This window comes from Paroedura picta, chromosome 6 (genome assembly GCF_049243985.1).
Source record: "Paroedura picta isolate Pp20150507F chromosome 6, Ppicta_v3.0, whole genome shotgun sequence".
NCBI lineage: Eukaryota > Metazoa > Chordata > Lepidosauria > Squamata > Gekkonidae > Paroedura > Paroedura picta.
The window spans coordinates 8,262,940-8,289,536 of record NC_135374.1 but is presented as its reverse complement, the minus strand read 5'-3'; the positions used below and the strand labels follow the sequence as shown (position 1 = coordinate 8,289,536).

The following is a 26,597-nucleotide window of genomic DNA, read 5'->3' as shown; positions in this document are numbered from 1 at the left end:
GAGTTGGAAGGGCCATACAGGCCATCTAGTCCAACCCCCTGCTCAACGCAGGATCAGCCCTAAGCATCCTAAAGCATCCAAGAAAAGTGTGTATCCAACCTTTGCTTGAAGACTGCCAGTTATCCCCTTCCTCTCTTCCCAGCTGACACCCATTCTCTGCTCCTCTGTTGTATCATCTTCTTATGTCCTTATCAGCTTTAACAGGGGATGGGATAGGGTCAGGGACAGGCCTACCAGTGGCTATGAACCACGGTCATGGAAGGGGACCTTCATCGTCAGAGTGAGTCAGCCGCTGAATCCTGGCACCAGGAGTCAGCAGCACGGGAAGGCCTCAGCCTCTGGGCCCTGTCATTGGCTGGCCGGAGGGACTGGTTGGTCACTGTGTGAAACAGGGTGCTGGACTAGATGGACCTCTGGCCATATCCGGCAGGGCTCTTCCTATCTCTTCTTATGAGAAGGCCTCGGCCTAGATGCCCTGTCATTGCCATTGTGGAATAACTAGCAAAGAGGAATGGGTACATTGAAATGGTGAGTGAAGAAGAAGAGTTGGTTCTTATATGCTGCTTTTCTCTGCAAGGAGTCTCAAAGTGGCTTACAGTCGCCTTCCCTTTCCTCTCCCCACAACAGACCCCTGTGAGGGAGGCTGAGAGAGCCCTAATATTACTGAAGAAGAAGAAGAGTTGGCTCTTATATGCCACTCTTCTCTACCTGAAGGAGTCTCAAAGTGGCTTACAGTTGCCTTCCCTTTCTTCTCCCCACAACAGACACCCTGTGAGAGGAGGCTGAGGAAGGAGGGAGGGAGGGAGGGAGGGAGGGAAGGAGGGAGGGAGGGAGGGAGGGAGGGAGGGAGGAAGGAAGGAAGGAAGGAAGGAAGGAAGGAAGGAAGGAAGGAAGGAAGGAAGGAAGGAAGGAAGGAAGGAAGGAAGGAAGGAAGGAAGGAAGGAAGGAAGGAAGGAAGGAAGGAAGGAAGGAAGGAAAGAACAAGGGTCCACATTGTGTCCCAGCAGGCACCATGATGCCCATGAGCATTTTTTCTGGTACCTGCCACGTGCATTTTAGGTAGTGGGTGGGGCCAGATGGGGCTTTTGCCCAGCAAGGTTTCTGATTGGCTGTGCATATATTGTTTTTTTAAAGTGTTGCTTTGGCAGCAGCTACCTCCACAGCACCAGGATCTGCACAGTGCAACTGAAGTGCAGCCGTAGCAATCCCCTCATGGCTGGCTCCGCCTCCAGCAGCAGCCATTTTGCTGCCACGCACACCATCCCATGTCAGAACTCCAAATGTGCCCACAGGTTCCTAAATTGGGGGGATTCCTGCCTTGGCCCATGTTGAAAGGGAGGATTTGGGGCATGTGATGAGATTTCCAAATAACACCCCCTCCGCTGTGCAAATTCCCCCAGCTTGTCCAATCCCACTGCATTGACAGAAGAGCAACAGCACGAAGTCCAGGGCGGGGAGGGCAATAAACAGAAGATGCAAAAAGACATTCAGCCTCGATTTACATTTGGAACAGGCAGGATTTCAGCAAGGAGATTCTGGAGTTGAAACATCAGGGGAGAGAGGCTGCAAAGCCTCCTGCGGTCTAGCCCGAGGCTTTCTGCTCAAAGGCTGCCTGCTGTTTGAGGCAAGCGAGCTCCCCCCCCCAAAAAAAAAACCCTCCTGCTAGCAGTGATTTCCAAGGAGCTTCTCTCTCCTGCCCCACCCTACCCTGCCTCATCCAGCCCCTATGTCCCTATTCTTGGAACACATTCAAAGAAGACTGAATAGCAAGGAGAGTTATAAAGGTAAATGTCTCCCCTGTGCAAGCACCGGTCATATTTGACCCTTGGGGTGACGCCCTCTAGCGTTTTCATGGCAGACTCAATATGGGGTGGTTTGCCAGTGCCTTCCCCAGTCATTACCGTTTACCCCCCAGCAAGCAAGCTGGGTCCTCATTTTACCGACCTCGGAAGGATGGAAGGCTGAGTCAACCTTGAGCCGGCTGCTGGGATCGAACTCCCAGCCTCATGGGCAGAGCGTTCAGACAGCATGTCGGCTGCCTTACCACTCTGCGCCACAAGAGGCTCTTAAGGAGAGTTATAATACCACTCTATTCTGCATTGGTTAGACCTCCTTTGGAATATCGTGTCCTGTTCTGGGTGCTGCAGGTCCAGAAGGATATGGAAAAGTTGGGACGTGCTCAGAGAAAGGCGACTAGGGTGGCTGAGGGGTTGGAATCCGAGCCTTACGAGGAGAGGCGGAGAGAGTTGGGATCGCTTGAAGAGGAGGAGGGGCAGGGGGGATACGATAGCTGCGTTTGACTACGTAAAAAGCAGACCCGTTGAAAAAGGGGCCGGGTTCTTTGCTGCATTTTAGGAGCCATGGGCTCAGATTACAGGAAAGGAGGTTCCACTTCAATATCAGGAAGCGTTTTCTGGAAGGGAGGGCTGTTCATAGACGGAACAGGCTGTCTCGGAGAGTGGTGGAGTCTCCTTCGTTGGAGCTTTTTAGGAGGAGATTGGATGATTGTGTGATTTTTAGGTCCCCAAGCAGGTGGGGGGGCTGGAATGGATGGCCCTCGGTGGTCTCTCTCCCAGCTCTGTGTGTGATTCTGAGACTTTGATTCTTTTTCTCTACTCGGCCTCCCAAGCTCCTTGCTGCAACGAAACCCATCAGTCGCTTGCAGCCTTGGCTGATGGATTCACCTGCCCTGGGCCCCTAATCTTCTTTTAATTAGCCTGGCGCATAATATCCCTAATCAGCGCACCAAGTCGGGGCCAGATGTTGCCATCTGCACTCGTCAGAGATCAAGCCGATCACGGGGGAAACGAAATCCTCCCTGGAAACGAACCAGACGCCTCCTTCGAAAGGCCCCCGTTCGGTTCTGAGAATTCAAGAAGGATTTTTTTTTGAAGGGAGGAAAGGACTTAAGCAGCTGCTGGTGAACAGGAGGGGCTCGCTAAGGGGGATAGAGGGAAGGGACGTAATGCTTGTAAAAATAGCAAGTCATCAAGGCAGATCGGCGCAACGCCATTGGTTCCCACCGATCACATGACAGTCAAATGAGGACAGTGCAGTATAAAATAGAGACGTTTACTGCAACGACAGCATGAGATCCTTCCCTGTCCTCTGACTAAACCTCTTTTGATCGAAACGTCTCGAGCTGTCGCGTTACCTGCCTTCTGATATGTATCGTCTTTGAGATTTTATGCCCAGTTGTTAAAAAAATGAGAAACAGGGTAACGTCGGGGGACCTAGCAGATGAAAGGAGTGAGATTATTTCATAGTAAGGCAAAAAGGAAATGTTGCCCAAATAGTACGTTTAAAAAGAAAAAGCACTTCCTAAGAGTCACATTCAAGACTCACATTGCTAAGAACAAACAAAACAGGAGAGTTGGACAGTGGGCATATGATCTTATGGTGTGTTACACAGTTTGGAAGCATGGCTTTGCTTCGGGTGACAACGTAGGGATATAACTGAACAGGGCACCTTCAACACATCTGGACAGATGCTTATCCTGGAGGCTTGAGGCTGATCCTGCACTGAGCAGGGGGTGGGACTAGATGGCCTGCATGGCCCCTTCCCACTCTAGGATTCTAGGAGTCTAGTTCAGCTGTGGAATGGGCTGCCTAAGGAGGTGGGGAGCTCCCCCTCACTGGCAATCTTCAACCAGCGGCTGGACAGATCCTTCTCCTGGATGCTTGAGGCTGATCCTGCCTTGAGCAGGAGGTGGGACTACATGGTCTGCATGACCCCTTCCCACTCTAGGATTCTATGAGTCTAGTTCAGCAGTGGAAGGGGCTGCCTAAGGAGGTGGGGAGCTCCCCCTCACTGGCGGTCTTCAAACAGCGGCTGGACAGATCCTTCTCCTGGATGCTTGAGGCTGATCCTGCACTGAGCAGAGGGTAGGACTAGATGGCCTGGATGGCCCCTTCCAACTTTAGGTTTCTACAGTTTTATGCTCTTAAATTCTAGGCAGGTTCACAAAGCTGGATGTGATCCTTCAAGGACTTTCATCCCAAGCCATTTAGGCCAGAACCTGGACTTGGGCACAGAAATACAATGGACGTTCTTGAAGTCAGCATAATACTGACTGTCCATGTTCTTCACAGCTTAAAAGGACCCTCACCTCAAATCTATATTAACGGAAATGGCCGTGCTGTTTTCAAATGTAGCCCAGCATAGGTTGTGGAACCATCTCCACATTCAGAGGCATTATGAATCCCAGAGCCAGAAGACAACTCAGGGCAAGGCCTCAGCCTCAGTGCCCTGTTGTTGGCTCCCCAGAGGAACTGGTCAGCTACTGTGTGAGACAAGATACTAGACCAGATGAAGACTGGTCTGATCCATGAGGGCTCTTCCTATGTTCATATGAAGCCCTTGGCCTCTCTTCCCTGCTGTTGGGCCTCCAGAGGAACTGGTTGGCCCCTGTGTGAGAGAGGATGCTGGACTTGATGGACCACTGGTCTGATCCAGCCGGGCTCTTCTTATGTTCTCCTGAAGGCCTCGGCCTCTGGGCCCTGTTGTTGGCCGTCCATAGGAACTGGTTGGCCACTGGGTTACCAAAGCAGAAATATAATAATTCCCCTTGAACAGGAACTCTAAAAACAGCATTTTCCTTCCTTGCCTAATTTCATCCTTGACGGATGCTCCAACCGCTTTAAAAATTATTTTTCCGTGCCGACGCAATAAGCCATAAAACAGCCACGGCTGTGATAATGACCATTTTGCAAAAGCCCGTTTCATTAGCATGACGAATGCCGCTGAGTTTTTTTTTGTGTGCCCTTAACGATGCTAGAAGGGCTTTGGGCAACAGGCAGACGGCAGAGAAACAATGGATTTGACAGCCCGATGCCTATCAAAGTTTCTCTGCTGCGAAGATGCCTGAGCCATATGCCCTTGCAAGGAGAAAATAAGGGCCTTGTCCTCAGCATGTGTTCCCAGCTCCCTGAGAGCTGCTTCCCATGGTGAACATCTGTGCACCCGTGGCCTGTGCTTGTGACCACTGCATTCATGTGCTCACATACAGATCCCATTTTCTCCCTGAGTGTGTAGTACAACAGGAATGATTTGGGCATATGAGCATGGCCTCCATTGGCTCAAACCGCACTCTTCCAGGAGGTGACACATGATCGCACATGAAGCACCCAGGAGGTGACACATGATCGCACATATAAGGCATCAGACCTTGGTCCATCTCCGTGGCCCTCTCTGGCCTTTGACTTCATTTACTGCCAGGGCCTTTTAACTGGAGTTTTCAGGGACTGATGCCGTTGTATACTCTGCCCCTTTCAGATTTGGATTTGTAAGCCACCTTGGGCTTTGATGGAAAGGTTGATTATAAGTATGTATAAGGTAAAGGTAAAGGTCTCCCCTGTGCAAGCACCGGGTCATGTCTGACCCTTGGGGCGATGCCCTCCGGCGTTTTCATGGCAGACTCAATACGGGGTGGTTTGCCAGTGCCTTCCCCAGTCATTACCATTTACCCCCCAGCAAGCTGGGTACTCATTTTACCAACCTCAGAAGGATGGAAGGCTGAGTCAACCTGGAGCCGGCTGCTGGGATCAAACTCCCAACCTCTTGGGCAGACAGCTTCAGACAGCATGTCGCTGCCTTACCACTCTGCGCCACAAGAGGCTCTTTATAAGTATGCATACAAAGGAGTGGTTGTCCATATCAGGGCAGTGGTACTTTCCAATCGCATAGGGGGGTTGCACCAACATCATAATGACTGAACGGGGCTAACGAGAGCCGGCCATTCTGTGGTCCGATCCGCCATCAGCAACCGTTTGTTAGAACTGTACATGGCTGCAGTTAGTAAATTAAAATCTGCCGCAGAGGCATGGCCAGGGAAAATTAGATATGCGGTGATAAGTCAGTGGTTTAATGTTGCAGTGATGACGTATTTAGAGCTGCCTTGGTATTAATTTATAGGATGGTCTGAAACAAGAGAATGAGTGGGGTTCTTTCAAATAAACAGGGCTTTGTTACTTTGATTCAGGTGGGTAGCCGCGTTGTTTCATTCGAGGCATGAGCTTTCGTGTGCATACACCGGGCTTTCTTATTTCTTATTTATTTAGGTGGTGATAGAATCCAATAATAAATCCCCAGTTTAAAACCTGACAATATGACCCCCATAAAGTCAACAAGACCAGTGGTCCCCAACCTTTCTGAGGCTGGGGACCGGCAGGGCATCAGGCCGCGCCCGCGCGGGCCGGCCCTGATTCCCTCTCCCCACCCTCTCGCAGTAAGTAGCTTCCTGGCCGCAAGCTTGCGGCCTGGGAAGTTTTTTACTGCGGGGGGGGGGCGGGGAGAGGGAGCCGCGGCCTGGCGCCATGGCCTTCACGGCCCGGCACTGGGCCGCAGCCCGCAGGTTGGGGACCACTGAACAAGACCACAGCAATTGTCACTCTGATGCTCCCACCAGGCACTGGATTCCATGTGGCAATAGGAAGATGGAATGACAGGTGGAAATGACCCAGAAAAATGAGGGAAGGACAAATGGGCGGTGGGGGAACCCAGCAATCTTCCACACCGTAGCTTGAAGGCCAGAAATATGCCACAAGGACTGAAACATCTCCTTCCCAAGGACTCCTTGCCCAGTTCTTGCTCAAGGATCTACAAGCATCCTGTTAGCTTAGAGAAAACGTCTTCTTTCTTAGTGGGTGCCAGGAACAGCCTTTCTCCCCTGGGCGCACCTGTCTTTTCCCATATGCCAAGAACTGTGTCTTATTCCACTGACAGGTCTGAGACAGCTCTCTGCTGAATGACATCTCCTTCCAGATGCGATTAAAAGAAGGTCACTGAACAATGAAGGGGGAGGGAGACGGCCGAATGGTTGATCCCACAATCCGTGTTGTGGCGGACCAGGCCTGCTTTTGCTTGGCAGGCCCTATCCCACCTTGCTCAACCCCTTTCTGCCTGGTTGCCACCTCCTGGGTGGGTGTTATCAACACACTTCTCTCTGGGTAACCACTACCACCATTGTGCAGGGCTGCCTGCTGGGAGAATCAGGACTCCTAGCTTCCAATTCTGAGGCCTCGCCTCTGGGCCTCCCACAGTCCAGCAGGTGAGCACCATGGAGACATGTTACTGCAGGGTACAGTGTGCCCCCCCCAAATATAAGGAGTAGCTGCTTGCCAAGCTCCCTCCCCTGACCCTGGGTCTTTCCTTTGCTCTGGGCTAACATTTCCAAGATGGAGGGGCTTTACATGGGCCAGAGAACCACTGCCAGCTTCAAATGTATAAAGAATCACAGAATCATAGAATCACAGAATCATAGAGTTGGAAGGGGCCATCCAGGCCATCTAGTCCAACCCCCTGCTCAACGCAGGATCAGCCCTAAGCATCCTAAAGCATCCAAGAAAAGTGTGTATCCAACCTTTGCTTGAAGACTGCCAGTGAGGGGGAGCTCACCACCTCCTTAGGCAGCCTATTCCATTGCTGAACTACTCTCACTGTGAAAAAATTTTCCTGATATCTAGCCTAACTTGAATGTTTTAAAAGAACAAGGTTTAAAACCATATCTTTAGAACAGCACAGAGGTAAGTAAAAGGATCCAAAAGAAATTGGCTGAAATGCAGTCCTTCTGTCCCTCTGCTAAAACATAACCTACTAAATGTCAAAGATAGAGTAGGTGCCTTACTTAAGAGGTTACAAGTTCCCGTTGCATATTCAGCACTCACCTGGCAGCTACATGGCCCAAGATGGCTGCCTCCCCTCCTCTCTAATGAGAACAACCTCCTGCCTCAATGGTCAGCAGGCAAAAGAGCTCTCCCCCTAGTTCAAGGATATTAAAATCTGGGAAGAAGACATTTTTTTCTCCCCCCTATTATTATTATTATTATTATTATTATTATTATTATTATTATTATTATTATTATTATTATTATTATTTGGATTTATAGCCCGCAACTCCCCTAAGGCTCTTGGCAGGTAACAGCATATAAAACCCCCCAATAAAAACTCCTAATACATAAAAACCATCTTAATACATAAACACATCAACCAACCCAACAGGGCGACATTACCCAAGGAGGAGACCAGGGATAGCCTGAAAGGACTGGTATCTAGAAGGGGAAGAAGCTCGCTAGACCAATGAGCACTGAAAGGAAGGTGAGCCAGTAGGTCAACATCTCCCCTCCCTTTTCTCCAAAGCTCAGAGGGGGGAAAACTGCTTCATTTTCAAACTTGCCCCAAAAGGGAAGGGCATTTTGCCAAGCATGTCTTCACCCTTTCCTGTGTTTCCCTTTCAGAGCTATGTTTGACTACGACAAAAGCAAAGACAGCGGCCTCCCAAGTCAAGGCCTCAGCTTCAAGTATGGGGACATCCTCCACGTGATCAACGCTTCCGATGACGAATGGTGGCAAGCCAGAAGGGTCATGCTGGAGGGGGACAGCGAAGAGATGGGTGTGATTCCCAGCAAAAGGAGGTAGGTGGGACAATTGGGGGGGTTGTTTCCTCGGTCTAGTTTTCTAGGCCAAGCATTCGTTATAGGATTTGTGGGGGCATCCTGTGCTATCGAGTCACTTCCAAGGTACGGCGACTCTGTGAATGAATCAAGATGGGACACCATGTTAGTCTGTCCATCACAGTAGAAATGAGCGGGGGCCAGTGATCCCTTTAAGACTAACACAACCTGTGCCCTGGGAGAAGCTTTCATGAGTCTCTTCTCTCTCTTTCAGAAGGAGGAAGTGAACAGGGGCTCCCAAAAGCTCATCCCTTGCCACAAATTTTGTGAGTTTTGCAGGTTCTGCTGGACTCTGGCTCTTCTCTGCTGCTTTGAATTAATTGCCCCCAATATGTCCAATTATTAATAGCCTTGCTGTGGTCTTGCCAACTGCAGGCCATGGCTTCCTTGATTGTGTCAATCCATCTCGTGCCGGGTCCTGCTCTTTTCTTACTGCTGTCCATTTTTCCTAGTGTTATTCTCGTTTACGTTGGCTCTTGCCTTCATTCTGCAGGGAGGTCCCTTCCAACTCTAGGTAGAAGCAGGCAATGGTCAACCACCACTCAACATCTCTTGCCCTGACCTGGATGTCCTAGCTGAGGCTAGGGTTGCTAGGAAGAGGCAAGTAATGGCCAACCACCACTCAACATCTCTTGCCCAGACCTGGATGTCCCAGGTGAGGCTAGGGTTGCTAGGAAGAGGCAGGTAATGGTCAACCACCACTCAACATCTCTTGCCCTGACCTGGATGTCCCAGGTGAGGCTAGGGTTGCTAGGAAGAGGCAGGTAATGGCCAACCACCACTCAACATCTCTTGCCCAGACCTGGATGTCCCAGGTGAGGCTAGGATTGCTAGGAAGAGGCAAGTAATGGCCAACCACCACTCAACATCTCTTGCCCAGACCTGGATGTCCCAGGTGAGGCTAGGGCTGCTAGGAAGAGGCAGGTAATGGTCAACCACCACTCAACATCTCTTGCCCTGACCTGGATGTCCCAGGTGAGGCTAGGGTTGCTAGGAAGAGGCAGGTAATGGCCAACCACCACTCAACATCTCTTGCCCTGACCTGGATGTCCCAGGTGAGGCTAGGGCTGCTAGGAAGAGGCAGGTAATGGCCAACCACCACTCAACATCTCTTGCCCTGACCTGGATGTCCCAGGTGAGGCTAGGGTTGCTAGGCAGAAGCAGCCAACAGCCAACCACCACTCAACATCTCTTACCCTGACTCGGATGTCAAATGTGAGGCTAGGGTTGCTAGGAAGGAGCAGGTCATGGCAAATCACCACTCAACATCTCTTCCCCTGACTCAGATGTCCCAGGTGAGGCTAGGGCTGCTAGGAAGAAGCAGGTCATGGCCAACCACCACTCAACATCTCTTGCCCTGACTCAGATGTCCCAGGTGAGGCTAGGGCTGCTAGGAAGAAGCAGGTGATGGCCAACTACCACTCAACATCTCTTGCCTTGTCCCAGGCGAGGCCAATTTCATCCGATCTCAGAAGCCAAGCAGGTTCAGTCCTGGGAGGCCACCAAGGAAGTCCAGGGTGGCTAGGCAGAGGCAAGCAAGGACAACCCTCCTTCGAACTTCTCTTGTCTTGAAAGCCCTGCAAGCGGTCGCCACAGATCAGCCATGACTTGATAGCACTTCACCCCACACGCACGCAAAGTTCATCTGAGGAGAACCCGAAACTTGCTGCAAGGGGAAGAGCGACGTTAAGGGATGTCTGCCTGGTTTTCTCAGGCATCGTTACTCTGACTCAGAGGGCCTCCTTCCCCTTTTCCAAAACCTCTAAACGAGTGGACATTTGCACGATATCTTTTCCCTTTGTGTTAGCCGGTGGGCTCAGAGCACTCCCTTCCGATAAAGCTAACCAGCCCGTTCTCATGTTAAAAAGGCAGGATTAAAATCTTGAGGGAGGCGGGGTGGGGGTGGGAGGGGTGGAATATCTTGCTTAGCGTTTCTCATCTAGGAAGAAAACCCAGCCGAGTGGATAAAACATGTCCTAGCCAGCCAGCCAGGCAGAATAACAAAACGTAACATGACTTCTGCATCCAGAGGGGGTTTTCGGGGTTTTTTTTGTTTTTTCCTGCGTTGGGTAGAAACCGGGAGCTCTGTGCCCTTGACAGTTATTTACGAAGGGCATTTCTCCCTGGACACGTTTGGCATTTTTTTTTTTAAGAGAGGGGAATAAATAGCTAGCTGTTGTATTTCCAGAAGCAGCACGTTGGTAACATAACCTAGATAAGGCTCGGTTGTGTAATACACTGCAAAGCAGGGGAGCCCAGGACAGCTTCCCGGCCTATGTTTAGGACAGGCTTTCTCAGCCAGGGGTTTCTTGACGCCCATGAAAGGGCTTCAAAAAGGGGTGGGAGTTCATTAACGTTTTAATATACTTTTTAAATACTGGTCAAGGTGATAGGACCATCCCCTCCCCTCTCCAAATGGCCAAGGCTGGGCCTGGAGAGGGTGGGAAGGGGAGGGACCCTGGGTGGGCGTGTCCATAGCTCTGCTTCCCAACCATATTCTGCACAATCGCGCCACTTCTGGGGTTTTTCTAAGCCTGAAGAATGTCTCAGGGGTTTCTCAACGGCAACAAAGTTAAGCAAGGCTGGTTTAGAGTAAGTATTAAATCAGGAGCCTCCAACCCACTGGGCACCCACTGACACCTTTCCTGGTGGCCACCAAGTGTTTTTGGAAAGTGGCAATTTCTCAGAATGTTGCTTGGACAGCAGCTGCCCCCGCAGCCCAAGGGTCTGCTTTGGGCAACTGAAGGAAAGCTACAGCAGCCATTTTGTGGGGCCACCTGATGCACTAAGTCAGAATCCCAAGAAGAAGAAGAAGACAAAGAAGAAGAAGAAGAAGAAGAAGAAGAAGAAGAAGAAGAAGAAGAAGAAGAAGAAGAAGAAGAAGAAGAAGACGAACAAGAAGAAGAAGACGAACAAGAAGATGAACAAGAACACGAAGACGAAGACGAAGACGTAGACGTAGACGTAGACGTAGACGAAGACGAAGAAGAAGACGAAGAAGAAGAAGAAGAAGAAGAAGAAGAAGAAGAAGAAGAAGAAGAAGAAGAAGAAGAATTGTTTTTTCAACCCCACTTTTCTATACCAATAGCAGTCTCAAAGTGGCTTACAATTGCCCTCCCCTCCTTGGCCCCTCAACAGACACCCTGTGAGGTAAATGGGGCTGAGAGAGCTCTGAGAGAAACTGCTGTGCAAGAAGAGCTCTAACAGGACTGTGAGTGGCTCAAGATCACCCCGCTAGCTGCGTGTGGAGGAGGAGTGAGGAATCAAACCCAGCTCTCCAGCTGCCAGCATGGTGTAGTGGTTAAGAGCATTGACCTCAGATCGGCAGAGTCAGGTTCCAGAAGCTCATTCCAACAGGTGGAGGCCAGTTCCAAAATTTCAAAATCAGAGCAATCGTTTCCCTTCCATCCTCCAAAGACCTCTGAGTGCCACACCCAAGATTAACCCGTCAGCCTTTGCTTTCCTTTTCAGCAGGTCTTTTTGGAAATCAATCCTTCAAAACCAAACCGACAAGCTAGCATTTTCAGAATTTTGAAAGCCACGTCTTCCATTTTTTAGAAAGAAAATTCGGCATTGTGCATGGGGCATGAAATCTCATTTTGGTTTCGGGAAAACCTTTCCGCGTTTGCGCCTTGTGACTGGTTCTGATCCAGAAAAGTGCTTTGCAGGCTGGAGCTGGGCCGTTCCGGGGAGATAACGGATCCTTATCATTTAATTTTTAGCTCATTGCCCTTGCTGTAAAAGCCAAAAACAAAACCCTTAGGCCTGGAGGAGAGCCGTAATTCTATCTCCTCCTGTGTTGCAAAGTTCTAAAATTGGTTGGATTAGGGTCACAAAGAGGTGGAAGAGGGACTTAATTTGATCCCCCCCCCCATTTAGTTTGGCACCCTTAAAGGATAAAGGATAGCATGAACATGAGTCATACAGGAAGCAGCCACGAACTGAGTCAGATTCTCTTCCACTGAGTCTCTGCTCCTCTCCATTGATCTCCAGGATCTCAGGCAGAGGACTTTCCCATCATCTCCTACCTGGTCTCTTTACCTGGAGATGCCAGGGATTGAACTCTGGACATTCTGCACGCAACACAGAGGTTTTTCCATTTACAATGAAGCCTATGAACCCACGAAGTTGCCTTCTGCTTCTAGATCATTGGCGTACTAAGGTCTACACTCCAACTTTCAGGGGCTGCAGAATGTTTGTTCTTGCCACTCGGAGTCAAATCGGTTGTCAAAGTCCCATCCACGTAGCACAAACAAATAGTTCCTTTAAATGGAATCGGGCAACTTTCTGTCCTGGAAGGAACCCCGGCCAGAAAGAAAAGTCTTTTCCAGAGCCATGCTCCTTGTATTTTTGATGCCAGAGACTGGACCGGGAACTTCCTGCATGCCTGTATGGAAGCTGGATTGTATGTTTAAAGACAAGCAGGGTGGGGGGAGGTTGGGCGAGAAACCGGTTGCAAACATAGGAGATGCCTGGAGCCAAAGAGCAATGCAGCCAAAGGAGAAAACACGCTTCAGAGACTCTCTGTCTTTTTCACGGTCCTTCTGTTGTTCTGAGCAAGATCATGCTGCGCTTGGACTCTGCCCTCGGCATGCCAGTAATGCTCAGTAATGCAGCACGTGGAGTGGACATGTCTGCCTACCACCAGAACGTGCCAGATTCCCCTTTTTACTGATCCTTAGAAGACGCCTTCTGATCCTTATAAGCAACAGGGAAGAAATTCTCTTTTATTACGACACGATGCCACTGTTTAGCCCTAGGTAGTGTGAGCGGCAGCCTCTAATCTGGCGAGCAAGGTTTGATTCCACACTCCTCCACATGCAGCCAGCTGACCTTGGACCAGTCCCAATCCTGTCAGAGCTCTCTCAGCCCCACCTCCCTCACAGGGTGTCTGTTGTAGGGACAGGAAGGGAAAGCAAGTGTAAGCCACTTTGGTAGTGGTTCAGGTTCAGTTTATAAGAAGGAGTATAAAACCCAACTCCTTCACCCCGAGCCATGAGTCCCCCCATCAATCCATTTCATCAATGGATGAAATCCATTACAGTGATAAATACTCTGCGTTTTCTCCGCCTCCAGGAACGTGCAGTAATGGAGGGGACACAGAGAATTTGCCATTGTAACTCATTCCATCCATTGATCATTCCATTATACGCTGATGAAGATTACTGAAACAAGAGTAATTCACCGGGACTCGTCACCCCAAGGCAGTATAGAAATCAAAATATAAATTGATTGATTGATTGATTGATTGATTGATTGATTGATTGATTGATTGATTGATTGATTGATTGATTGATTGGTTGGTTGGTTGGTTGGTTGGTTGGTTGGTTGGTTGGTTGGTTGGTTGGTTGGTAGGTTGATTGAATCATAGAATCATAGAGTTGGAAGGGGCCACACAGGCCATCTAGTCCAACCCCCTGCTCAACGCAGGATCAGCCCTAAGCATCCTAAAGCATCCAAGAAAAGTGTGTATCCAACCTTTGCTTGAAGACTGCCAGTGAGGGGGAGCTCATCACCTCCTTAGGCAGCCTATTCCACTGCTTGCTTAATTAATTAATTAATTAATTAATGTTGCTCCAGCCAGAGTGGGGACCCATTAGCTTAACTCAGCCTGATGTTTTCCATCAGAACGAGGAGAGGCGCTTTTATTACTCACCCGTGCATTGAATTAGTCATGAACAAAAACAAAGCCTCATTTGGAGGTTAGGAGAAAGAGAATAAAACAGAAATTAATGCCAGCCCATAATAATAATTTTTTGAAAGCAGCATTTGGCTTTGACCTAATTCTTTCCCGAGGGTTGCCTTTTCTTCCCATGTAAGAGCTGGCACAGCCACAAACCTTCCTTTCCCCTCCATACGTCCAACCCCCCCCCCGCCCCGTTTTCCTTCTACTATAGCAGAGGTAGTCAAACTGCGGCCCTCCAGATGTCCATGGACTACAATTCCCACGAGCCCCTGCCAGCATTTGCTGGCAGGGGCTCGTGGGAATTGTAGTCCATGGTCATCTGGAGGGCCGCAGTTTGACTATCCCTGTACTATAGTGTTCCATCCACAAGCTTAAAATGAAGACTTCTCCAGGAATCCAGAGGCTGCACATTGAATGGAAAAGCTGTGTCTTCGCCGTTTCCATCTGTACATGCTGTCGTTCCCCAAGCCCTGGGGAACAAAGCCACATTTATTCCAAAGTTCAGCAGTCACTATGGTAACCTACGCTCAGGGTGTTGCAGCTGGCGATGTTTAAAAACAAGAATCATGGAATCTTTAATTTTTGTATTGTGTGTCGAAGAGGCTGTTCTCTCTTGTTCTACAATAATTAGCCTCCCCCACCCCCTGTTTCCTCCATTGCTCCCCTCGGCTGGTTCAGACATAAAAAGATAACGAAGGTTGATTTATTGTTTGTTTAATTGCTTGCTTGCTTTTTTGTTTGTTTAGGCCTTGACATCCAGCACCTAGGGTGGGTCACGGATATAGAATAAAATAATCTAAAATATTTTTAAAACATATAAAGCATAACCCCCCACCCCCTTCCACCCATCCCGATAGGACAAAACACAGAGGAAAGTCGATATCAGAAGAGTTGTTTTAACTTATACTCCCCTTTTCACTATCCAAAGGGACCCCAAACAAGAAAAACTGGTTTTATATCCCACTTTTCACTACCCGGAGAAGTCTCAAAGCAGCTGACAATCACCTTCCCTTCCTCTCCCTACAACAGACACCCTGTGAGAGAGGTGGGGCTGAGAGATTTCTTAGAGAATTGCTCTGTGAGAACAGCTCTAAGAGAACTGTGACTAGCCCAAGGTCACCCAGCTGGCTGCATGTGAAGGAGTGGGGGGGGGATCAAACCCGGTTCTCCAGATTACAAGCCGCCACTCTTAACCCCCTCCACCACAATTGACTTTCAAGAAGCATGCACAAATCACGAACGCTTACCCCCAGAATTAAACTTTGCTGGTCTTAAAGGTCCCCCTGGTCTCAAACTCTGTTCTGCTGCTGCAGACCGACAGGGCTCCCCGCCTGAATCTGACTTAAGCCTTCAGTTTGATTCAGCTTGGTGAACTATGCTTGCATTTCTGAGCTGCCGGCACCTGTGTAAGGTGTACAGTCAAGATCAATGTTCTCTCTATGCAAACTACCCATTGTCCACTTCACGAAGACAGCAGTTCTGTTCTTCTCAAGATATGAATGGCTCAACTCAGTGGGAGGAGGGGAATAGAGGGACGCTGTTTTGTGAGAACTGACCTGGCTGTTCATAATTGTTGCACCAGCTCAGAAGCCAAACCAATGCTACCTCTCGCTTAGAAAAAGGACTGTGTTGGGTGCGTGTTTGATGTTTTTCCCCAAAGGGAGAGAGAGCCTGAAATGATGCCAAAGAGACAGCTCCGAACTAACCACGCTTGTTCAGGCCTGCTCTTTTATCCTGCCATTTTAATTGTGTTCAGTTTTTGAGGAACGCAGCTCTTGAGCCTCTTACTATTTTTGATGTGAAAACATCCTATGCGGCAGGCAGAGGGGAAATCTTTAAGATGTGCAACGGAAAATGTGATGGAAATCCATCATTACGGAAGTAAATGTCGACCAGCAAAAATTTAAAGGGCACAGAGACACGAGCCGCACACATCCAGGAGGTTGGGCATGAGGCCCGTGGTTTATTAATGAGCCAGGCTCCATACAGTATGGCCACAGACAGCAAGCGTAACGTTCCAGTTTTGCATCGTGATAGCTCCATTATTGCAAAGTTAAATGGACCCTGGGGAATGGCAGAGGACAGGAAGGCCTGGAGGATCATTGTCCATGGGTCGGACACGACTTCGCACCTAACAACAACAACAAGCTCCATTATTTGAGGGGCAGTTTTGAAACTAAAAAAAAAACACACACACAGTTTCATCTCATTGTGATCTTTGATTTGACATAAAAAATAATTTGACATGAAAAAAACCAAAAGCAAATGAAACCAATAGGCAGAAGGTTGAGTCTTCTTCAGATTTATTAAATCCTAAATAATTTTGCAACCAGAACGGGGTCCTGGGTATTCAATCCTGCTTTCTATTGCTTCTTCAGCAAAAAGAACAGACAAAAAAATGTTTGAAACAAAAATTTTTTAAAAATCCAAAGTTTTGATGTTTGATGTCTTCACATACATCTTGGTGTGATGGTTAAGAGTGGCAGTTTCTTATCTGGCATGCCAGGTTTGATTCCCCAGTCCTCCGCTTGTAGCCAGCTGGGTGACTTTGGGCCGGTCCCTGTCCTGTTAGAGCTGATCTCGCAGAGCAGTTCTCTCCGAGCTCTCTCAGCCCCACCTACCTCACAGGGTGTCTGTTGTAGGGAGAGGAAGGGAGGACGATTGTCCTGCTTTGAAACTCCTTCCGGTAGAGAAAAGCAGGATATAACAACCAACTCTTCTTCTTATGCGACAATCCAGAGGCAGACCCCGTCCACACTGAGGGGGCAGGTCAGAGGGGAGGAGGGATTAGTGACTGGAAAACCAAGCCAAAGCCAAACAGGCCAGAGCTGGAACACAGACTGAGAGGCCTGAAGCAGCACCGAGGCATGAAGCACTGGGGAGGGGGGAAAGGAAGCACTTTGTGACAATGTTGTTATGGCAACAGCTGCCCCCACAGCACAAGGCTATTTCTTGTTGTGGTTGTTGTGGTTGTTGTGGTGGTGGTGTTAGCAGTGGGGATGATGACGACGAATTTGCATCCCGCCCTCCCATACGGCTCAGGCCATTGAACATCATATATGCAGTACAAAAATATAAACTATACTAAAAAACCTCTCCTTAAAAACGCCCTCAACATTATACGGAGCATTACACGATGTAAACCATCATTCACAGTCGTCCAGTGTTTTCCAGCTCAATCCCGTCGGGTGTTTCTGGTGGAGGTTTTGGGGGTTACCATGTGACTGAAGCTGAGCCGTGTCGGCCATTTTTGTCGCTGGCTCCGCCCCCTGCATTCTGCAGCTCCCCCCCGCCTCGCTGTGCGGGAATTCCAAAGGCACCCGCAGGTTCATAACAAGTTAGAGACTGTGTCCTAAAATATACAATCCTAAATCTCTCTCTCTCTCTCTCTCTCTCTCTCTCTCTCTCTCTCTCTCTCTCTCTCTCTCTCTCCCCCTCTGTCCCAGGGTTGAAAGGAAAGAGCGAGCTCGTTTAAAGACAGTGAAGTTTAACTCGAAACCCGGAGTGATCGATGCAAAAGGGGTATGTAACCGCCAAACCCAACAGGGCAGAGATTGTCATTTCACGACTCTTGTGTTGTTAACATTTGGAGAACGGGAAAGAAAGGGTGACCAAAGAACATGCAAAGTTTTGGGCTACGACCGGCGATCAGGGCGCCAGACGGGTCTCAGGATAACACAAGAGTGTGACGTTGCACCCAATGAAACAAACAAAAAAAAAAGACTTTTCCAATTGTGTCGTGTTATAGTACAGGCTCAGGAACTCCAGTTACCGTTATTTAGCATCGATAAGACACAAAGCGTTTTGCAGCTGATTCAAAATCATGTTCCTCCCGCCTTTGCTGGAACTGAATAAAGCATGAGTAAAGTACAGCGGAGCTGTCCAAGCACCTCCAGGTTAAAGAGTTGGCAGCCCAGCCCGATTGGGACCCAAACCAAATCCTCTTCCATTCCTTCCTCTAGGTCAGGGGTAGTCAAACTGCGGCCCTCCAGATGTCCATGGACTACAATTCCCAGAAGCCCCTGCCAGCATTCGCTGGCAGGGGCTTCTGGGAATTGTGGTCCATGGACATCTGGAGGGCCGTAGTTTGACTACCCCTGCTCTAGGTGTACCTAAGGTGGCCAGTTCTGGGCTGGGCTGGGAACATCTGGGGATGGGACATGGGGAGGATGGGTTTGGGAAGGGGAGAGACCTTGGCAGGGTATATTGGCACAAAGCCCGCCTTCCTAAGCAGCCATTTTGTCCGGGGGAATGGAAGCATGAAATCCGGTGAGCGTTTGTAAATCTAGGAGCTCTGCAGTCTTTACCTGGAGATTGGCAACCCTGATCTGTTCCCAGGCCTTGCTGAGCAGGCCAGAATAAAGGTAGGGCTGCCAGCTCTGGGTTGGGAAAGACCTGGAGACTTTGGGGGGGGAGTGGGCAGGATTTAGGGTGGGGAGGGACTTCAGTGGAGTAGAATGCTATGGAGTCTATCCTCCGAAGCAGCCCTTTTCTCCAGGGGAACTGATCTTTGTTGCCTGGAGATGAGCTATTATTCCAGGGGATCCCCAGGTCCCTCCTGGAGGCTGGCATCCCTAGTCCCCCTGCTCCAAAGCAGCCCTTTTCTCCAGAGGAACTGGTCTCTGTCACCTGGAGATGAGCTATAATTCCGGGGGATCCCCAGGTCCCACTTGGAGACTGGCATCCCTATCATAAAGCCATCATTATCTTTTAAAACTGAAACAGGACTGGGGTTAGGCTGCCTCTCAGCAGGGCAGGGAGGAAGAAGCTGGTTCTCTCTCTCTTCCCCTCCCAGGTCTTTTAAAATTCAAAGGCCGTTTCCGCACAGAGGGTCAAACTGCGCAATGTCTCCTACCCGCAACAGAGGGATCATCAATGACGCTCTTTCTCCCCTCCACGCTTTAAAGCTTTCCTGCCACCTAGTCCCGCCTTTTCCCCTCCTCACATGCTTTGCAAAAAGCAAGAGAGCAATGCGCTCTTTCACTCACCGCTCCTTGGCCTGTCATAGAATCATAGAATCCTAGAGTCGGAAGGGACCTCCTGGGTCATCTAGTCCAACCCCCTTCAATCGAGGGAGGCAACCAATTGGAGGTTTGTTGGTCTAGCTTTTTTTTTTTAATTGAAGCTTACATGTTGCAATGCGTATTCGTTGCTATGCATACGGATTGCCCCGGAAGGTAAAATCCAAACACGGCTGGCCAACGGAGGGCGTGACAAGGAAAGACAGTTCCCTCCCCCCCCCCCCGCCCTGCATCAGTTCATCCTCCATTAAGTCTCTCTGTAGTGGTTTTATACTAAGTTCCTCCTTCCCTTCCTCCTCTCGGTTGCCAGACCCCCGTCCCTTCTGCTCCTCTCTTCCCCCACCTCCCACCGTGCTGGTCCACCCACCTGCCGCTCAGCTATTCCCTTCCACACGTGCCTAGGACTCCAGTCCTCCCTCTCCCTGCCCAAGCACTTCTTAAGCAGGGTGCTGCCTTCATGCCACCCATGCCACTGCCACACCGCTAGAGCTACTGTAATCCGTGGACATCTAGAGAGTCACAGTTTGGCCACTGCTGGCCTAGAGCAGGGGTAGTCAACCTGTGATCCTCCAGTTGTCCATGGACCACAATTCCCAGGAGCCCCTGCCAGCGTTTGCTGCCAGGGGCTCCTGGGAATTGTAGTCCATGAACATCTGGAGGACCACAGGTTGACTACCCCTGACTTATAGGATTCCCTAGAGCAGGGGTAGTCAACCTGTGGTCCTCCAGATGTCCATGGACCACAATTCCCAGGAGCTCCTGCCAGAGTTTGCTGGCAGGAGCTCCTGGGAATTGTAGTCCATGAACATTTGGAGGACCACAAGTTGACTACCCCTAGCCTAGAGAATGCTAAGATGGCGACATCGTCCAATAATCATTGAGTTCCATCGAAGCTTTCCTCAGGTTTCGGTGGGCATCTAATCTCCAGACTAAGGACCCCTTTAAAATGCCCCTCTCTGCTTTATAGTCAAATAAATCGTTCACGTTGCTATTGACGCCTCACGCAAACCAGTGTCTGGTGAGAACTTAATTACCCTTTAATTTCCTGCATCCCTCATCCTGCGTCTCGCTAGAAAGGGGAGCATCCGTCTTCATGCCAGTCATTCGGTGACTGGTGGTGGCATTTTCCGAAAACGGCGTCATTAGGGAACCAAGCTGGTCTAGCCTTTTCAAATCCCCCCCCCCATGTCCCTCTTTATCTTGGTCTCACCTTGTTTGCCTGTTGGGGAAATATCATCTTTAGTCTAAATAAAAAAATGGGAGATTTTAACAAACACGGCAGGGGATGTGAGAGACTTGAGCTCTCCATCCTTACGCCTAAAATATGAATGAATGTGGGAAACGTGGGACCTCGAACAGTTCTTTAAAACAGCCTTTTTCCAACTTTTTGACCATGGAGGAGCTCCTGAAATAGAAATAACTTTTCAGGCTTTGAGGAGGCCCGGAAGTGATGTCACCTGGCCACGCCTCCCTGCTGTGCCCCCTGGAAGTGACATCACCCCCCGCATTAACAGGCGAGCTGGAGAAGGACTAAGGAGGAGAGGCAGGAGGCGGTTGGAGATGGGAATAGACGTGCAGGCTCCGTTCCCCTCCCGGGTGCAGAAGCCACTCAAAAACACATTAATGATTGAGTGGGGGAGCGATGGAAGTAGCCAGTTCCCTAGCTTGTGACCGAGTCCATTAAGGCAGGAGTGGAAAAGCTGTGGATCCCTCCAGAGATCCCATGGATCCCCAAGGGTCCCCAGACCCCTGGTTAGGAAATCCTGCTTCAAAGACTTAGAATCATAGAATCACAGAATCATAGAGTTGGAAGGAGCCATAGAGGCCATCTAGTCCAACCCCCTGCTCAATGCAGGATCAGCCCTAAGCATCCTAAAGCATCCAAGAAAAGTGCGTATCCAACTTCCATATCATGGATTAACCATTCATTTGGCTTGGATGTTTATCCCCTTCATATTGCCCTGAAGGGGAACCAAAGATCAGCCCTGACTGCTCCTTAGAAGGCCGGATCCTGAAGATGAAACTCAAACACTTTGGCCACCTCATGAGAAGGAAGGGCTCCCTGGAGAAGAGCCTAATGCTGGGAGCGATTGAGGGCAAAAGAAGAAGGGGACGACAGAGAATGAGGTGGATGGATGGAGTCACTGAAGCAGTCGGTGCAAACTTAAATGGACTCCGGGGAATGGTAGAGGACAGGAAGGCCTGGAGGGTCCATGGGGTCGCAATGGGTCGGACACGACTTCGAAACTAACAACAACAATTAACCAAATGCTCCTGGGCAATCTGCCATCTCTAGTTTTGTCTTCAATGACCATTTGAGCCAGTTCTTTTCTTCAGGCGCTTCCCTCTCGTCATCTTTTGGCGTAGTTCTTCCGCGTATCTGTCCCTCCGTGCATTTCCCAAGACGTTGTGCTCGAAACGGAAATTCAACAAATATGAAAACAGCACACGGCAAAAAAGTTCGGCTTGGTCCCAGGTGACGGCAAGGCGGATAATAATATGAGTCCAATTAGAGAAGCCGGCCCTGAGATTTCTCTTCTTAAGCGGCAAGCCAGAGGTATAAATAGCAGGTGCAATTTCATCAGGCTGGAGTGAAACCTGAAATTATCACCTGAAGCTCCCTATTTAGCCTTTTAATTTGGCGTGTTTAATGGCATCGCACTCCCCTGATCCTGCTAATTTCCACTTTCCTGATCATTCGTGTGCAAAGCCGTGTTTTCATATCCCAACAAGGAGGTGACACCCCCAAAGTGAGTGATGACTCTTTTGCGGTGCTCTGAGAAGCACTGAGATTTTTTTCTAAAGCCTTGCTAGAATCTGGGGTGCACCAACAGCCAGCCGCACACCTAACCCCCGTCCCCCCTGCTGTGAATACAAGAATATGCTACACAAGAGCCTGTGACAGCAACAAGCACAAAAATCTTCAAGAGGGGATTGGGGAAACATCTGGAGCAGAGGTGCATCAGTGGCTCTGAGCCACAAGGTCTAGATCAGGGGTAGTCAACCTGCAGATGCTGGCAGGGGCTCATGGGAATTGTAGTCCATGGACATCTGGAGGACCACAGGTTGACTACCCCTGGTCTAGATGAAAGGCTCTGTCTGGGGCAGTGATGCCCAGTGTCTGTGATGCACAGCTTTATCAGTGCTGTGTGGAGCCCAAGGTCACCCAGCTGGCTGCATGTGGAGGAAGAGCGGGAAATCAAACCCAGCTTGCCAGACTAGAGGTCTGCACTCCTAACTTCTACACCAATCTGGCTTGTGTGTCAGCTCTGACCCTCCTTAGTCATGACGTCCAGAGGGTTGGTAAACGGTTTGGGTTCCCAGTGCAATACTGACCCTCCATCTTGTGCTATAGGCTTTGCTAGATGGCTGAACAACAACAAAAAAGAAAAGTCATTTGTCAGGGGGCACCAGACAAGGAGGAGGAGGAGGAGGAGGAGAAATAGAAGAAGAAGAAGAAGAAGAAGAAGAAGAAGAAGAAGAAGAAGAAGAAGAAGAAGAAGAAGAAGAAGAAGAAGAGTTGGTTCTTATATGCCGCTTTCCTCTCCCCGAAGGAGTCTCAAAGTGACTTACAATCGCCTTCCCTTTCCTCTCCCCACAACAGACACCCTGTGGGGTGGGTGAGGCTGAGAGAGCCCTGAGATTACTACTCGGTCAGAACAGTTTTCTCAGTGCTGTGGCGAGCCCAAGGTCACCCAGCTGGCTGCATGTGGGGGAGTGCAGAATCAAACCCGGCATGCCAGATTAGAAGTCCGCACTCCTAACCACTACACCAAACTGGCAAGTGGGGCAAATCGGTCCTCCTCCCCCAACTATGCCAGGTGACTTTAAGCCAGTCCCTCTCTCTGAGCCTAGCCTACCTCACAGAGCCGTTGTGAAGGTAACATAGAGACAGGATGACTCTGTGTGCTGCCCTGCACTCTTTAAGAGGGAGGCAGGATATCAAGGTGATAGGCAGATGGCTATTTTGATCCCCCCTTAGGAAGCTTCCACCCTTTCGCGGCGAGAACACCCACGTCAACCTGTGCCGTTTCCCAGCAGGCCGGTGGTGCCGGCCCTGTCATTTCAGACAGCTTTCCATTCCGGAGGCCACGCATTTCCAAATCAAAGGTTCTTCCTCGGGGTCCCATTGTCTCCTGTCGGAACAGCTCTATTAGCAGCGCCGTGCATTCTGTCTCGCTGGAAGGCCGAGGGAGAAGATTATTCCGTCAACACGTTGCCCTTTGAGTTAAAAGGAGAACTTGAAAGGTGACATTAGCAATCGCCCAAGTCCGTTTGTTTGTCGCTCAACAGCCCCTTTCAGCCTGGCCTTGACTGATGCTGCGGTGTTCTTTTGGCTTTCAGATAAAGTTGTGTTTTGAGGAACCATTGACATCTGTGGAGGGGCAGAGAAAGGAATGCATTAGATGTCATGGAATAATCGGGGGGGGGAAAGGAAAAGAGACTTCTGGTGCTTCTGGGAGGCAGCTTTGAGATACATTCCTATCCAGAAGTCCCACCTCCCAGGTATCTGCAGATATTATAGAGGACGCTCTATGATATCTGCTCCGTTATCGTTCCCACAACAGGGGTCAGACTCACAGGGCTGTAGTTTCCTGGGTCATCTCACCTCCCTTTTCTGAAGGATTCAAATGGGTAGCCGTGTTGGTCTGAAGTAGCACAACAAAATCGGAGTCCGGTAGCACCTTTAAGACCAACAAAGGTGTGAGCTTTCGAGTGCAAGCACTCATGCCTTGAATAAATCTTTGTTGGTCTTAAAGGTGCCCCTGGACTCTGATTTTATTGTGTCCCTTTTATGAGGATTTCGATAACTTGAATCTATCGAGAAAATACCAATACGGTATATATTCAGAGGGGCTATATCTGCACATGCGTCCTTAGCACTAGTTGATTCCCCGACCACATATCCAGCATTCCTCAGGATTCCCGCCAGGTGGGTGCCTGGCCATTTCCCCACCTCTCACTGATATCCCACCCTGGAAGACCATTTCACACCCATGGAGTTGCAGGAACTGCATTTCCAGCAGTGATAATGGAGAAGGTTCTTGTCACATCTGCTCCCTGCTCCGGCAGCTTGCTCTCCAAGGGTACTCCTTTGCTGCCAACTCCCCCTTGGCTCCGGAGTGATCTCCTGCACAGAACTGTGACTCATTACAACTGAGGGAAAGAGAGAGAGACCGCAAAGGCCCTGTGTTCCGATTCCACACCGCTCCATCATCAGACCTGCCTCTCCTCCCCCCCACCCCACCCCCCTGCTATCAAACGATACTTTTGATTGATACGGCTCCTTTGATTCCCTCGAGAATTCCTACACTCGGCAGTTCCAGCAAATAACCTCGGCGTTACAACTGGAAATTTCATTGTGTGGGATGGTCTAACAGCAGGAAATAGATGGTTTGTTTTTTAAAGGAATGAGCCGTACTGGATGGAAACCTGCACAGTGGGTCAAAACGACGCTTGCAACAAGATCTACGGACTCTCAAGTAGGACACGGCTGCTGCTTAGAGTTTGTACCTTTCTCAAAAGAGCAGCATTAACGGGTCTTCTTAGCTGGGCATCCTGGAGCCTTCAAAACTGTTCGCCGATGCTTTAGAAGATGGGGGCTGGTTGCTCTGTGAGCCTGCTTCTCATTCATGCAAGTGAAAAGAAGCTGTTCGGTGCCCGGCTCAGGATGCTTTGCTGCCCCGAGTGGTCCCCAGACCCTTTGTAGCAGCAGAAGAAGAAGAGTTTTATACCCCACTATTCACTACCCAAAACGGTCTCAGAGTGGCTGACAATCACCTTTCCTTTGCTCTTCTCTCTTTGATTCCTACTTCTCCTGATCACACCCATGCAGCTCTGGGTCGAGACTGAAGAAGAAAAGTTGGTTCTTAGATGCTGCTTTTCTCTACCCAAAGGAGTCTCAAAGCAGCTTACAGTCATCGTCTTCCCTTTCCTCTCCCCACAACAGGCACCCTGTGAGGTGGGTGAGGCTGAGAGAGCCCTGATATTACTGAAGAAGAAGAAAAGTTGGTTCTTATATGCTGCTTTTCTCTACCCGAAGGAGCCTCAAAGCAGCTTACAGTCGCCTTCCCTTTCCTCTCCCCACAACAGAAACCCTGTGAGGGAGGTGAGGCTGAGAGAGCCCTGATATTACTGAAGAAGAAGAGTTGGTTCTTATATGCTGCTTTTCTCTACCCGAAGGAGCCTCAAAGCAGCTTACAGTCGCCTTCCCTTTCCTCTCCCCACAACAGACACCCTGTGAGGGAGGTGAGGCTGAGAGAGCCCTGATATTACTGAAGAAGAAGAAGAGTTGGTTCTTATATGCTGCTTTTCTCTACCCGAAGGAGCCTCAAAGCGGCTTACAGTCGCCTTACCTTTCCTCTCCCCACAACAGACACCCTGTGAGGGAGGTGGGGCTGAGAGAGCCCTGATATTACGGAAGAAGAAAGGTTGGTTCTTGTATGCCACTTTTCTCTACCCGAAGGAGTCTCAAAGTGGCTTCCAATCTCTTTCCAGAATCACAGAATCATAGAGTTGGAAGGGGCCATACAGGCCATCTAGTCCAACCCCCTGCTCAACGCAGGATTAGCCCTAAGCACCCTAAAGCATCCAAGAAAAGTGTGTATCCAACCTTTGCTTGAAGACTTCCAGTGAGGGGGAGCTCACCACCTCCTTAGGCAGCCTATTCCACTGCTGAACTACTCTGTGAAATTTTTTTCCTGATATCTAGCCTATATCATTGTACTTGTAGTTTAAATCCATTACTGCATTTAAAGTCACCCTTTCCTCTCCCCACAACAGACACCCTGGGAGATAGGTGGGGCTGAGAGAGCTCTGAGAGATCTGTGACTGGCCCAGTTGCCTGTATGTGGAGGAAAAGTGGGGAACCAAACCTGGTTCTCCAGATTAGAGGCTGCTGCTATTCGCCACTGTTCTCAGAGGATCAGCTGGGAGTGGCAGGAGCCAGCCCAAGCTGAGGCAGCATGGAGCTCTCAGGTCCTGCCACCTAGCTGATCTTTGGTATATCTCTGAATAAAAGCTGGGGGGATTTCAGTTTATGTTTCAGTTTATGCTGAACGCACACCCCTGCTTCCCATACCCTCCGCCCAAATGTGCTCCCAGATCAGCTACAGCCTCATCCCAGCCCCTGCCCATCCATTGCAGCAGCCTTAAGTATTAGTCACGGCTGCTTGTGTGGAGGAGGAGGAGGGAGCGCTCCCCGTCTGCTAAATTTAGCAGCCCCTCCCCCCCCCAAAAAAAGAGGCATTCGAGAGTGACTGGAGAATAATGGACGCGTCAAATATTAGACTGTGTAGGATGCCAACTGGGCTGCGTTTCCAAGCCGTGCAGGGGCTGCAGACGGATTAAGCAGCATGAGTCTGCTTGCTGGGGGTGCAGGCGTGGGTGGCTTTTGCCAAGGTGGTGGAGGTGGGTGCCACTGACTGAATCTTTGGGGG

The 26,597-nt window shown here is 49.8% G+C and overlaps 1 protein-coding gene across 27 annotated transcripts in view; it reads left to right on the top strand.

Annotated features, from left to right (window-relative positions):
* The window catches only part of DLG2 (discs large MAGUK scaffold protein 2), a 1,130,680-nt gene that overhangs the window by 892,775 nt on the left and 211,308 nt on the right, over positions 1–26,597 (top strand). For all 27 annotated transcript variants that reach the window (XR_013231698.1, XM_077341322.1, XM_077341326.1 and 24 more), the window contains 2 exons: positions 8,236–8,412; positions 17,584–17,659. Coding sequence is in view for 26 of the 27 variants with exons in the window: in XM_077341322.1 (XP_077197437.1) it covers positions 8,236–8,412; positions 17,584–17,659 (253 nt within the window). In the remaining variant the exon portion in view is untranslated. The remainder of the gene's footprint in view (positions 1–8,235; positions 8,413–17,583; positions 17,660–26,597) is intronic.